General features: G+C 42.6%; 2 protein-coding genes across 3 annotated transcripts in view; one reads left to right on the plus strand and one right to left on the minus strand.

Moving 5' to 3' along the window:
- Positions 1 to 2164: 2164 nt before the first annotated feature.
- LOC115784531 (myelin and lymphocyte protein-like) lies at positions 2165 to 7075 on the plus strand. The gene is made up of 4 exons (XM_030735793.1): positions 2165 to 2444; positions 3442 to 3609; positions 5101 to 5229; positions 5808 to 7075. Exons 1-4 carry the CDS (start codon positions 2355 to 2357, stop codon positions 5880 to 5882), a joined length of 462 nt encoding a protein of 153 aa, XP_030591653.1. The 5' UTR covers positions 2165 to 2354; the 3' UTR covers positions 5883 to 7075.
- Positions 7076 to 8940: 1865 nt separating this feature from the next.
- LOC115783825 (galectin-related protein-like) overlaps positions 8941 to 15448 on the minus strand; it is a 14123-nt gene continuing 7615 nt past the window's right edge. For both annotated transcript variants that reach the window (XM_030734845.1, XM_030734842.1), the window contains 2 exons: positions 10444 to 10627; positions 8941 to 10235 (listed from right to left, as the gene is read on the minus strand). In XM_030734845.1, coding sequence (XP_030590705.1) covers positions 10092 to 10235; positions 10444 to 10627 — 328 coding nt within the window. In that variant the 3' untranslated portion in view covers positions 8941 to 10091. The remainder of the gene's footprint in view (positions 10236 to 10443; positions 10628 to 15448) is intronic.

The following is a 15448-nucleotide window of genomic DNA, read 5'->3' on the forward strand; positions in this document are numbered from 1 at the left end:
TGTCTAACATTCGCACACATTCATACTCCAACGCTTGCATCGGAGAGCAACTTGGGGTTCAGTATTTTCACCAAGATACTTTGGCAGCTCAGAGCAGCCAGGAGTCAAACCCCCAACCTTCTGATTAGTAGGTGACCTGCTCTACCTCCTGAGCCACAGCCACCCCTGTGCCATAGTGTTGGGCAGATTCTTTTATTGCCATTAAATAGTTGGGGACATGGGATTTTCTGCAGTGATGAGGTTTATTTGTTGTGTGTCGAAGATAAGCATCAGCCTTCATGCATGAAATAAAGGACACTCAAAACTGGCCTATAATACAGGAATGAGGATGACAAGCAGGGAATTATGAATTTATGTAAAAACAACAAATAAATAAAATATTTGAAGACATTTTTATTAGTCCAGTCGTATTATTGCTGCAGTGACGTGCAGTGAGGCACTGTGACGGGTGAGGCACTGACTTGTCTGGAGTCAGATGTTCACATATATAAACCCAAAATAGAAGCTTATATTTCAATTTTAAGTATGCTGATGATTAATTATGCTTTAATCAACTCCATACTGTTAAACAATGATAGCAAGAAATACAAAATATTTAATGTAAGTTCACAATATTTTTTGTGTGGTCCCTCTTTTTAAATAAATAATAAAAAAAAAACATGTGTTGTCTTTCCTTTATTTGAAGATGAAGTCCGTGCGCCTGTCCTTCTCCACGAATATCTCCGTTACTTTGTTGCACCAATAGGGGGCAACAAAGTGCACTGCAACACTGCCCCCTGTCGGTGTGGCACAGTACTTTCTGCCTCACCCTGTGTATTTTCACATTTCGCATTTATGACCGATCACAAAGAATAAACAAAGATTACATGCTACAGAACATGTGTAATGTAATGTATATTGGCGATATAAATAAAGACACCAATTAGCATGCACTCACTGCTTTTCAACTGCTTCATTTATTGTATGTGACACAGCGCCACCAGAGGTGAGGCACAGCACTGCACTGGCTCGCCCCGCATTTCTTCCATGTGTTTGAACCGACAATGCGTCAATTCCGCGATTTTAACATTTAAAGTGTTGAAATAATTCAGAAAATAGTTTTATAAACAGTATTAAAGTGTCTAACCAGATACTTACTCTGGATGGCATTACTTTGGCCTCCAGTAACACTGTGAGAAATCTTGGAGTCATTTTTGACCAGGATATGTCCTTCAATGCACATATTATACAAATATGTAGGACCGCTTTTTTGCATTTGCGCAATATTTCTAAAATTAGAAACATCCTTTCTCAGAGTGATGGTGAAAAGCTAATTCATGCATTTATTTCTTCTAGGCTGGACTATTGTAATTCATTATTATCAGGCTGTCCTAAAAGCTCCCTGAAAAGCCTTCAGCTGATCCAAAATGCTGCAGCTAGAGTACTGACAGGGACTAGAAAGAGAGAGCAGATTTCTCATTGGCTTCTCTTTATTGGCTCCCTGTTAAATCTAGAATTTAAAATTCTTCTCCTCACATATAAGGTCTTGAATAATCAGGCCCCATCTTATCTCAAAGACCTTATAGTACCATATCACCCAAATAGCGCACTTCACTCTCAGACTGCTGGCTTACTTGTGGTTCCTAGGATACTTAAGAGTAGAATGGGAGGCAGAGCCTTCAGCTTTCAGGCGCCTCTTCTGTGGAACCAGCTCCCAGCTTGGATTCAGGAGACAGACACCCTCTCTATTTTTAAGATTAGGCTTAAAACTTTCCTTTTTGATCAAGTTTATAGTTAGGGCTGGACCAGGTGACCCTGAACCACCCCTCAGTTATGCTGCTATAGGCCTAGTCTGCTGGGGGGTTCCCTTAATGCATAATGTTTTTCCTTCCCACTGTCACCAAGTGCTTGTTCATAGGGGTCGTTTTAATTGTTTGGGTTTCTCTGTATTATTGTAGGGTCTTTACCCACAATACAAAGCGCCTTGAGGCGACTGTTTGTTGTGATTTGGCGCTATATAAATAAAATTGAAAATTGAATTGAATATTATAGAACAGTCAAGTGGTCAAATGTATTTTCTCTTATCACTGTTGGGATTTTACTTGTCATGATGACAGGGGAGGCACTGCCTCTCCTGTCTCCCCTATCTCCCCGGTTGTCATGGCGATAAATGAGTCAGTGCCAAACACCGCTATCCGTCTCACACTGTCCCTCCATCATTGTCAGTAAAGATCAGAGATCAGTCCGCACTGTCGGGCGTGTCTGCGCTGCGCAGATGGAGATTCCGGTTTTTGTCTGTTGGCTCCACCTGGTTTAAACCGCAGCAGGTTTGAATCCGATTCACTCTAAGCAGCAGCAGCAGCAGCAGCAGCAGGATGGCCTCCAACACTGGGATCGCGGCAGACCTACCCAGCGGCGCCAGAATATGTACCACCATCCCCGACATCCTGTACCTACCAGAACTGGTAAGAAACAGCGACTGTGGAGTTTTGGGTTTGTTTTGTTTTGTTTTTTAATATAAGAGAGGAACTTTCCACTGTAACGATGTCTAATTTCAACGGTGCGCACGGAGTGCGCGTTTTACGCAGCTAATTCTCAGCCAGCTTGCTGTCATTGTCCAGTTCGTTAGCTTAACCCAATCTATTAACTGAAATTGAAAGGAAAGTGTTAATTATGCAAGTTGAGAGCAAAATAATCTTCCTACTAAAATGTTCTATTAAAATAATAGTAAAACGAATTGTATTCAGTGACTGTGTCAGAGGTCAGACCTCACAATAGGCAGACAACAGACAGAACAGGTTGGATTCCTACCTGTGTAACGGAAGATGTGAAAAGAAAAAATGTTTTCATAAACCTCTTTTAACGTCAGGAAATGTGCAGGAATGCTGCAGGCATGCTGACATGCATGCCCTAAACCAGGCGGAAAAAGTCAGAGCAGGTGGAATGCAGACAGTGATGCAGCATGCGGGGGTCAAGCTCCCTGACTAATGCTGTCAGTCAGTCATTAAAGGTGTAGAAGGAATGAAGGCGGCAACACCTGCTCTGTGCTGCATTCCCCACTAGAAATACAGGTTCTACAAACCTGCAGCACAAGCTGTGGCCGCACACGGTCTGATGACAGGAACCGTTCTAAAGTTTAACAGAGACTTTTAGGAGCATCTTCTTTTCATCTGTGTGTGCTCACCTGGCTCCACCAGCATGTGCTTAGCCTAGGTTACTGAAACAGCTGTCACTGACAACAAAACATAATCTGTAGAGGGATGCCCCTCCAAAAAGTTAGAACATCTTATATGTGAAGATTTTCTGTTTCACATCAGTGTGAAAGGAATCTCTGGGTTTTTGACTTTCTCTCCAAGGAGAGACTGACAGCTTGATAGCAGATTAATCAGTAATGAAAACTATCACATGCTCATGCCCTCCTGGAGAGTTTTCCTCTCATGTATATTTATGGCGTTCTTGCAGGTCTTTGGTGGTCTGGTGTGGATCTTGGTGGCGTGCACGCTGGTGGTGCCACCGAATCCTCTGGGCTGGGTCATGTTTGTCTCCATCTTCTGCTTTGTCATGACTTTTATCTGGACAGTGGTGTTCGCCTGTGGGTCGCATCACAGCAAAGCCAGCTGGGCAACAGCAGTAAGTCCCCCCCCCCCCCCCCCCCCCCCCCCCCACACACACACACACACACAAAACTTTTAGTTGTACTTGCTCACACGGGGTTGTCTGATTATTAGTCTGTGTCCTGTTTATGTAGATCTTTCATCCCTTTTGTGGACTTATTTCCAGTAATGGAGAAAGTACCCCAGGCAGGCAGAGCATCTGAATTATTAGCAATTTTTCTGTGATTGTTTACAGTGGACAGAAACCGAGCAGTCTCATATCTGCTTGCTTTCAAAAAGGTCTGTTATAAACTGTAGTGAGCATTTCCTAATATTATTGTATTAATACTGATCATACAATGATCAAAATAATGGAATATTTTCAGAGGAAAAATGGACATTTATGTTTGGAGATAAATGTAATTAAATGATGGTGGATATACACCATATGACTTCATCACCAATTGTGACACATGCTCCACTATGCAGGAAAAAAAGGCAAGAAAAGAGATTTTTTGTAGTTTAATAAGGAAACTGTAACCTTCCTCATGATTTTATATGTGAAGCAAACATATTTAATCTAAATGATTTCCCTTTTTGAACTGGAATGCTTCCTGTACGCTCCCTCTGCCGTTTTTGTCGACAGCAAACTGCTGTGAGAATTGTTTTCGTGTGCTTTCCACGGCACTCTGACTTTTGGGAATCTGTAGCTGCAAAACAAGTTTTTTGATGCAAAAGCATAAATATATAAAGAAATTACAAAAAATGATGCAGCAGCTGATTCTTAGCAACATAAGTGATACATTGTTACCAAGATAAATTATATATTTTGAGGCATATTTTCTTTTTTGTTATAAGATCACAGAGATGAGAGATACTGCCACTGTTTCTCAATCAGTGGATGAAGCACAATGGCTCACGGACCAGTTTCTGAGAGGATTGTGTGACAGATTGTGTACTTTGACTCTATCCCAGTACAACCTGTCATGTTATGCTGTGGAGAAAACAGGTTTCAGACCTGAATGCAGAACAAAGGACTCAGGAATGGAACAAAAACAAGCCTTTACTGTTAGCCATTTAAATTACCACGTCAGAGTAATCCACAGGAAATGCTGACTAGGGAGCAACATTCCTAGGGTAATCAGGAATCTTGGGAAACACAAAGCAAGGGAGGGATGGAATACAATGAGCTATAACCAACAACAGAAGCCTGATAACTAAAACTAAGAACATGAACACTAAATACAGAGCGAAACCTAAACAAGACATCAAGAACAAAAGCCTGAACACGGAGATGCACACTAAACCAGACATGGAAACACAGGGGAGGCAGGAATACACGGGGCTTCAGGGAATACAACATAAACCGAAACCATGAACGGAACTAGATAAGAAGCCAAAACCGTGGAATATAAATTTAAAACTAGAAATTGTTGGTCGCAGACTCAGGGACCAGAGCTGCTACATGGCAATCATCGCGTAACAATGAATGTATCTCATGTTGCTGTTTTTCTCCCTCCTCTGTCAGGACTTTTTGTATCACGGCATTGCTGCATTCTTCTACCTCAGCGCTTCAGTGGCACTGACCATAGTGACCCTGGATCTGAAAAAGAAAGAAGGGGAAACAAAAAATTACAAGTTTGATGTATCGGCAGTGGTGAGTCTCTGTGTAGTCATTATAGTCTCTATCAGCAGTGGAATCAAGTGCTTATTACTTAAATGTTACCTTCAACTCTGCAGGACAGATCCAGACTAACAGTTTCAGTCTGTATGCTAAGCTAAGCTAGCTGGCTGGAAGCCTTGGCATCGTGTTTATGAGGGCGGTTTCAATGTTGATGAGTCTTGATGAGTCAGCAAAAACGGGAATCAGTCTGTTTCTAAAGCAGGCATAAGTGAATGCAGTTACACAAGTATAAACCATTAGTGTACTTTTCCTGTCATGCAGACTAGCCTGAAACATCTTCATCCACGGGAAATATTTCACTGCGTGTGAAAAGATCCAGTAGATGTGCTTTGACAGTCAGCTCTATCACCACAAGAAATGACCTCCACAACATCATCAAACACAGAGGTCATGAAGCATTTAGCTTCAGAATCACCTGGAGGAAGTGCGATAATGTGTTGTTATGTTGTTGGTATTGTGTTGGTTTCAGATCAGAAGCTTAAAAGATCCAAAGATACTTTGAGCTTTTGCTGACCTCCTGACCTTTCCTCTGATGTTCTCTTTTTTTCCAGGTTTTCTCATATGTGGCGACTCTTCTCTACTTTTTCCACACAATCCTGTCTGCCATGCGATGGAAATCTTTCTAGAAGTTTCCTCCCAGTAGGCCGTCGTGAGCAGGAACTGATTTTCATTTTGTACATACTGCAAAGCTGTGGCATGCTGACATGAAAGTGGGTGGGTGGTGCTGATGGTGATGGAGACTGTCAAGTTGTTGTTCCGACTTTTCCCTCTGCTAGATGAAGGCACCATCTGGATCTTACAGTGTCAGCCAACCCTGATGGTTTTTGTCTCAGAGTTGCCTCATTTCTTCTGCTAACTTCCAAAATCCCACAGTATCAGTACATATAACCACAACTTAAAAACCAGGGGCTACATAGGGTGTAGGTTCATTTCTGTCAGGGTGTGGGTACAGGACATCTGTGCTGCGGTGCCAAGCACTGAGATGCAGAGAGTTAATCCTTTGGGACAGGGCTTGTCTCTATGGTCACTCAGTAAGTCACCTCAGACTCTCGGTCTTCTTCCCAGAGCCCCTCCTGTGCAGTCTCTGTGCTGGGGCATGTATTCTCATTGGGGCAGAGTGCTGTTGACATTGCCAATGGTGAGTGTTCTTAGTTTGCAATCATTTTTAGGAGTGTGGCTCATATCAAAGTGTGAATTTCATACACACTGACATAAAGTGTCCCACCAAAACGCTGCTGTATATTTAAATGATCAGTGCTAATTATAGTCTGTCAGTGCTTTCAGTATTGTGGCTGTTTCTCGAGCTCTTATGACATAGATGTGAGAGACAGCACCAGAGAACAAAGAGTAGATGGGATGATTGTACAGCCAAACATAAAGAGATTCATCATCAAACTGAGCCAGAGACGCACCGACCAGCTTAGTTCACCTGTGTCTGCTTTTTTTCTGCTTTGCTCCTGCTCTGATCACCTGAACCATCCTGCTGCTGCACTCCAGCTTTAATTCATTTGGTAATTAATTTACCAATAATTAATTTCAGGTTTCCATGGGTACATTACTCCTTCTGTTATTTGGTTATGATGTTTTTTCCTTTAAAAGCTTCAGGTTTATATGATTCTACTCTTTGCTGACTAAAGAAAGGATCAGGTGGGCCAGCTTTTATATTTTTGTAGGTTTAACATCGTCAAATAGAAAAAAATGGAATCAGTTGCTGATTTTTACAGGAAAATGAATCAGGATGTTTATTTTTTTTGGTTTGTTTGTAATATGAAGCCTTTTTAACTGGAAACAAATTTTGGAACAAAGTGATTTAATTGAAATTGAATAAATGTGCTTTTGTCTTGAAATCTGTGAAGTGTTACTATATTACCAGCTGCTGCTGTGAGTCCACTGTTGTTTTCATAAAGTAAATGTAAGACCAGTCAGGTAAAGATTGTGGGTTTGGTTTAAATATACCCAAAAAATGATGAAAAATGATGCTAAAGTAGACCGAATGCGAATGTGAAGAAGTCCAGACCGAGCGTGCACACCACAATTCTGAGAACTTGCTTTTCTATCAGTGTGTGGATGGATTTTTTTTTTCCCAACATGATCCAGTCATGAAATGTAATCATACAGTACTCTGTATATCAGAGACATACACAGCTACCATAACATCACCACTGAGCTGAGAAGTGCGCGAGCATTAGAACCCTTAAATTAAACGTGGGAGTCTGTGAGGAACCGGCCTTCAGTATCTGTGCTGTTATGTTTCCTTCAGGATTCACCTGTAAACAAAACAGCTACAAAGAGACACAAGATGGAAAAGATAGTAATGGACACTTCATGGAGTTTTATTTTCTGTTTTACCACAGCTGAGAACAGCATAGAGCAGAAACATTGATTTACTTTATAATATGTAATAACAGTAGCATTTATCCTGAATAGCAGCAACCATATTTGAAACACTTGACTGCTTTCATGAGATCTTTTAGAGCAATTTTTTTGGCATAACCACCCAAACAATAAGATCCTTGCACAGACATTATAGTTTTATTTCTGTGTTCATATAGAGGATCAGATCGTTGTGGACTCTTCTGATGGCTGTACAAACCTAAACTGTCCATCAAAATGTGAAAGTGTAACATCCAGATGTTCAGGTGTTGATATTTTTATTGTAACCAGCAGCTAAGAGACAAACTGCCTTACCATAAACAAGGTGTGTTTTTACCCTGACATATTAATTTCATGGAGAATTGCATAATCATAACCAGTACTAAAACCTCACCCTAATCTTAAACCAAGTCTTCTTCACCCGGGTTGTCCTCATGCAGGCTGCCTTCATGTCTTGAAAAAACAAGTCCACACAGACACACACAGTGTGAGGCCGGTTGGCAGTGTGGCAGGTCAGTGATGTATAATTGACGAGAGAAGGCAGGAGTGATGATAGCAGAGCATCTTCATGAAACTGAAGAAGCGAGAGGCCCTGTGAGGCTGCGGTCTGTCTGAATGACCCTAATCACAGACAACAAACAGCCGATAAACTTTATGGACACAGATCCTCTCACGTCTGTTTGGTCTGTGCCTGTTTTTGGGATCGTATTGACATTTTAGACCGCAGGGATCGTCCAGCTTTGTGTCTCAGTTGACATGGATAACATTAACCTAGAGTGTCTGAGAGCCCTGCTGTATAAATGGAATATGACAGGAATATGCTCAAAGCTAGCTCTATAGTTTTCACAGTTTGGTGCAGAAACTCGGACGGGCACACACAATGCCCTCAATTCAATCCCCTCCAAAAGCTTTGGGATGCCCCTCATTTTTAACTGCTTTCCAGAACAATATATAGATTTCTTATCTGACAGCACAGTCAGCACAGTGATCCATCTTTTTTCTTCCACTTATCCAGTTCAGGATCTCAGGGCTGCTGCCGTAGGGCCAGAGCCAGGGTGCACACTGTCGCAGGGCTTCAGCAGAACAATAGTGTTAAAATTTGTATTAGCTTAGGCATAAAGACCATTTGCTTGTTTTCAGAGATCAGTAAGGACCTTTGGGGAGATTACTGTAAAGGTCATGATCACGGTTAAAGGTTAGCAGTGTTATAATCATTGGCAGGAAATGCGTGAGATAGAAGATAGAAAAGATAAGAAGAATTTATTGTCATTATATGTCAAACATACAATGAAATAACAAGAGCAGCGACCTCCGGCATTTAAGTCTGATGTTTGCTGTCCGATCCTGCAGCCAAACGTCTGTGGTCATCCGACACGCTCCTGAGAGATCATAATTGTTTTGAAAGAGAAACTCTAAATCAAATTATTATTTCATCATGCAGTTATCACTCTCACTATCTTCACTCTTTAATGTAAAGGTATAGCTTTATTAACACATTGTAACTTATTCTCTGTTCATCATATGAAACCACCAATATTATTTATACTTCACGTTTCCCTCACAAAAAAAGAAAAAAGAAAACTGCTGTTGAAGCCTCGTTTGTACCAATAGCCTCTGCTGCCACCTTATGGTCAAACTGCTGCACTACAGGTTAGTGATTCACTCACCCTGCTGTTAATAAAAGCAAAAACACATAACAAAATACTAAAAAAACATAATGGCGTTGATTCCATTATTTTTAACAATAAAGCTGACAATAAAAGGCAGCTGTTAATTTCATAGTCAACTTTAAGATAAAAAAAAAAAGAAGTGCAAAGTAAAAATATCCAAAACTATTACACATTTTTACTACAGCCTTTAAGATATCTGAAAATTGCCATTCAAAGATTAGATTTTTATTTATTTATTAGGGAAACTGAAACATATAAAAGCTGACACAATATCTAGAAAACATTATTTATTTATTTTACTAACCCAAAGAGGTCTTTATTGTTTTACTTAGAAAAAATATGCAAACAAAATCCTGTAGACAGGATTAATTATGGGTGGTCATCACAAATTTTCAATGACACAGTAATTACAATCACAAGTAATTAACAAATGTGTTAATTACACAGAAATAAAAATGCCCACGTGTTGTGCTCTCAGGAGCGTGTCATGTTGTGTTGCAGCTCTGCAGGAAATTAATGCAGAAGTTGAAGTTACTCAAAAGTAAACATTCATTTAAACCAGCTGATATTTGTTTGTACAATGAAATTATGAATCACAAATTAATATTCAGTTGTGTGAATCTCGTTTTTGTCCTTTTTTTAACCTTTGGATCATGAACACAGAGTCTGTACAGCAGTCTGGTACCAGAATGCCTGGAGTGAATGAAGGGGAATCCTGGCAGGTTGGGCCCCATAAAACTGAAATTCATGACCTCCAACGGTGCTTCTGAGCAGAGTGTTATGTCCTTCACTTCAAGCCACTTTGGTGATAGTGATGCTACCTTTGATCCATAAGGTGTCGATGTCAGTGAGTGATGTCACTCTGTGGTGAAAGTAAAACAGCTGCTGGCCGTCCACAAACACACGAAATCTGCTCTGTTCACATCGAATCTCAATCTGAGGACAGAGTGGACGCTTGGTTAGTTTGACATTCAGGGGAGCTGAACTTCCTCTTCATTCACTCCTTCTTATCACTGCTGACAGTTTTGTGGCACCCAAAATAATATTCGTGGAACATGTACTACTTAGTGCTGACATATCTTACACGTGTAATTTACATGTTTGGCATGAACTCATAAATGCCTTTACGGTAAGTTTATGGTACCTTGAAGGGCTGGACTCTGATGAAGGGGAAGTAAGGAACAGTCCTATCGATGTCTCCCCAGGATCCAGACACGCAGGCTCTTCGTAGGACTTGTCTGTCCCTGAATCGAACACACAGCTCCAGAGCCACGTCAGGTGGAGGCTCCCTGGATGTGCCGCAACCACACGTCAGGGCGATGTAGAACCTAATAGAGGGATGGATATGTGACGCTGATGAATCTGGCCAAACTTTTCCTTAAATGGTCAGTAATAGAAAAAAAATTATGAACAGTGGTTTATCACAAGGTCTGACCCGCATCATGCATCGTTTTGGACACAAACTCTGGATTTCTGTCTGTAGGGAAGGTGATGTGATCTCAGTATGTCATTGATTTTAATAATATCTAGATGGAGGTCCCTTTTTACCCCTCACACTCACAGAGACGTGTGTGTGTGTGTGTGTGTGTGTGTGTGTGTGTGTGTAGGAAGCCAAAAATGTTTTCATTAGTCTGATAGATGATAAAAAACCATCAGTAGAATCATCAGCAGATGGTAGTAACGACCATGGAGGCAGAGTTTCTCAGACCAAAACTCTATAATTTTAGAGACTCAGTTCTGGATGCCTGTGACCTTTGGTCCCTCAGGCAGACCTACATTAAAAACAGACCTGCATTAAAAACAGACCTGCATTAAAAACATACCTGATTCTGGGCTCAGGAACACTTCCAGAAATCACTGTCTGTGAACACAGTTCATCCACAGATGCAGGTCAAAGGTCCATCACGTAAAGAAGAAGCCACATGTGAATATAATCCAGAAACTCCGCCATCTTCTCTGGGGTCAGGACTCGTTTAAAATTAAAAGTATTTGATATTTTTTCCATCCATTTTCTTCCGCTTATCCGGGGCCGGGTCGCGGGGGCAGGAGCCTAAGCAAAGAAGCCCAGAGTTCCCTCTCCCCAGCCACCTCCTCCAGCTCATCCGGAGGGACCCCAAGGCGTTCCCAGGCCAGCCGAGAGATTGAATCCCTCCAGCGTGTCCTGGGTCTACCACGGGGCCTCCTCCCGGTGGGACATGCCCGGAACACCTCACCCAGGAGGCGGCCAGGAGGCATCCTAATCAGATGCCCGAGCCACCTCAACTGGCTCCTTTCGATGTGGAGGAGCAGCAGCTGTACTCTGAGCCCCTCCCGGATGGCCGCACTCCTCACCTTATCTCTAAGGGAGAGGCCAGCCACCCTTAGAAGGAAACTCATTTCTGCCGCTTGTATTCGCGATCTTATTCTTTCGGTCACTACCCAAAGCTCGTGACCATAGGTGAGGGTAGGAACGTAGATCGACCGGTAAATCGAGAGCTTTGCTTTTACGCTAAGCTCCCTCTTCACCACGACAGACCGGTGCAGCGTCCGCATCACTGCAGATGCAGCCCCGATCCGTCTGTCGATCTCCCGTTCCCTTCTCCCATCACTTGTGAACAAGACCCCGAGATACTTGAACTCCTCCACTTGGGGCAAGAACTTGTTCCTGAGCTGGAGATGGCACTCCACCCTTTTCCAGCTGAGGACCATGGCCTCAGACTTAGAGGTGCTGATTCTCATGCCGGCCGCTTCACACTCAGCTGCGAACCGTTCCACTGCGAGCTGGAGGCCCCCCCCTGATGAAGCCAACAGAACCGCATCATCTGCAAAAAGCAGAGATGAGACTCTGAGGCCACCAAGGAAGAAGCCTTCCGCCACCTGGCTACGCCTAGAAATTCTGTCCATAAAAATTATGAACAGAATCGGTGACAAAGGGCAGCCCTGACGGAGTCCAACACCCACAGGAAACGAATCCGACTTATTACCGGCTATACGGACCAAGCTCTCACTGCGGTTGTACAAGGACTGAATGGCCCGCAACAACGGGCCAGACACCCCATACTCCCGCAGGACCTCCCAAAGGACACCCCGAGGGACACGGTCGAATGCCTTCTCCAAGTCCACAAAGCACATGTAGAGTGGTTGGGCAAATTCCCACGCACACTCGAATATCCTTGAGAGGATAAAGAGCTGGTCCAGCGTTCCACGACCAGGACGAAAACCGCATTGTTCCTCCTGGATCTGAGGTTCGACTAACGGACGCACCCTCCTTTCCAGCACCCTGGCATAGACCTTACCGGGGAGGCTGAGGAGTGTGATCCCCCGAAAGTTGGAGCACACCCTCTGGTCTCCCTTCTTAAAGATGGTTACCACGACCCCGGTCTGCCAATCCAATGGCACTGCCCCAGATCTCCACGCAATGTTGCAGAGGCATGTCAACCAAGACAGCCTTACAACATCCGGAGCCTTCAGGAACTCAGGGCGAATCTCGTCCACCCCAGGGGCTCTGCCACCAAGGAGTTGTTTATCTGCCTCAGTGACCTCACCCCAGTGACCCCAGTGATGGTCAAGTCATCTCCCTCGTCCCCAGACTCTGCTTCCACTACAGAAGGCATGTCAGTGGGATTCAGGAGGTCCTCGAAGTATTCCTTCCACCGTCCGACTATAGCCTCAGTTGAAGTCAGCAGCACCCCACCCGCACTATAAACCGTGTGAGTGGAGCACTGCTTTCCCCTCCTGAGTCGCCTGACGGTTTGCCAGAATCACTTCGATGCTGTCCGAAAGTCTTTTTTCATAGCCTCACCAAACTCCTCCCACACCCGAGTTTTTGCTTCGGCCACTGCCTGAGCTGCATTCCGCTTAGCCTGCCGATACCTGTCAGCTGCCTCCGGAGTCCCACAGGCTAACCAAGCCCGATAGGACTCTTTCTTCAGCTTGATGGCTCCCTTCACCTCTGGTTCGGGGGTTACCACCACGACAGGCACCAACCACCTTGCAACCACAGCTCTAATTTATCTAGTTTTAGATAGATAAATTAAGGATTTGTGAAATTTGAAAATCATTGCATTCCATTTTTTTATATTTTACACGGCATAGCAGTGTTTGTGGATTTGGGATTGTATGCAAGATAGATGTAGGTCAAAAATGCTGGTCAGACGGGAGGATTATCCATGCACAATTTATTTGACCTTTTCTGGGGTGAACTTCTAGTTCCAAAATGTGTCCAGTGACAATTTCCATGCATTGAGGGATGCATGCATGCATGCATGCATTTTAGTGAGTCTGTTGAACTTTGTACAGTGAACTAAGGATCTTGGGATTCTGGGCTTGATCTGGTAAAACTGCAGAAAATTCAACCTGTTCAATAAGTTTCCAGATATCAGTTCTTTGGAAACTGATATCTGGAGTTTTAGCCTGTTGGTAGCAGTAGAGGTGCACCCAGAAACTAACAGCAACCATTAGAATTATTCTCTGAGAGCAGCAGAGGTGGGAAGTAACAAAGTACAAATACTTTGTTACTGTACTTAAGTAGAATTTTCAGGTATCTGTACTTTGAGTACTTTTTTTTTTTGACAACTTTTTACTTTTACTGCCTACATTTATATCTGTACTTTCTACTCCTTACATTTTCATGATGGGCTGCGCCTTCAAACATCAGATGGGTTTGAGCCTAAATGGAGGAAGAATAACACAGAGAAGATGATCCTCTATCCCCGGGGCTTATCCAGGGGAAATATATTTATTTATATTTGTATAAATGAAATATAGTAGGGTTTTAAACTCCCATCTTATTAGTTTGTAATTATTGAAGCTGTGTATTAAAGGTAGTTGATTTACATTGGCTGGTTTAAGTGCAGAGGCCAGTCAAATGGACTTAACCATCTGTTGTGACTACATGGGGGGGTTTACTGGTTTACTCAGTTATTATATAGGTTGAACTGTCTCTCATTTGGTCTGTTGGTTGAGTTCTGTTATTTTGTTAAGCATATTTTTTGCGTTTTGTTTAGTGGACCTCTTTTATGGGCCTATTGATTTCTTATTTTCATGAGTTTGAATTTGTTTATATCATTTTTGGGTACAACATGATTTATGCATCCATACTCAGGGGTTACAGTGGACGTACAGATGGCCATATTGTGGTCACTACAGAAGAGGAGCGAGCATAAAGAGAGTAATGTTTTTTAGACGGCAGCTAATTTCAAATCCAACGTTTCTATCAGCTCAACAAATATCAGCAAACACACAAACTGTTTACGTGCGGTTTGTCACAGTGTGTCGGCGAGCTGAAGGTCCAGCTGCTGCTCCAGGGACAGTAAAGAAAGAGAGAGGTTCACTCAGAGATGGAAGAAAGAGGATTTAAAGGTAACGACTGCTCAGGGACGACTGATAAACTGGAAATTCAAAGCTAACGTTCTCGTTTTTTTTAAAAAAAGCACATATTGGATCTGCATATGAAGTTATGGTTTTTTAATACTGTGATGAAATGTGCTGCAAAACAAACTGAGGTTCACTAACTTTGTGTTATTCAAAGGCTGCATGAAAATACTGCAGTTTAGTGCAGGATGAACAGGTCAGTTTGCTGTACTGTGGTGAGCTGTGTCAGCAGCTGTGCTGTTCATGCTCAGAGTTACAGGTTACGTCGCTGAATCCCACCTTCATACCAACTCTGTACAGTCCAGTATAAAGACAGCAGAAACAGCATACGGTCAGTGTAGAGGATGGAAATCAAGACGGCTTCTGAAATAAAGAGCAGCAGCAGCTGCTGCACAGGTCAGCTGATCACAGCCTGCACACAAAGAAAATCTACTGGATTTCTACCACAATGAAATGATTGTGAGCTCCAGTTCTTTTCCCCACGCTGAGCTGCTACAACTGATCTCAGGGTTCTCCAAATCCCACCCTGAGCCCTGACTGCACTCATGTTTCTGTTTAGGTGTGGAGCCAAAGTAATGTAATAATATTATTTTACTATTATATTTATATATTGTGAGGTCCAGTTATCGTTGCACAAAAATTGCTTCAGTGTCCTTCAGAGAGCTGCGTTTACTTTGAGCCTGTACTTTTTCACTTTTACTTGAGTAAAGAAGTTAATCAGTACTTTAACTTTATCTTAACTTTAAGTATTTTTTAACACCAGTATCCATATTTCTACTTATGCACACAATGTCTGT

This window comes from Archocentrus centrarchus, chromosome 1, assembly GCF_007364275.1.
Source record: "Archocentrus centrarchus isolate MPI-CPG fArcCen1 chromosome 1, fArcCen1, whole genome shotgun sequence".
NCBI classification, from domain to species: domain Eukaryota; kingdom Metazoa; phylum Chordata; class Actinopteri; order Cichliformes; family Cichlidae; genus Archocentrus; species Archocentrus centrarchus.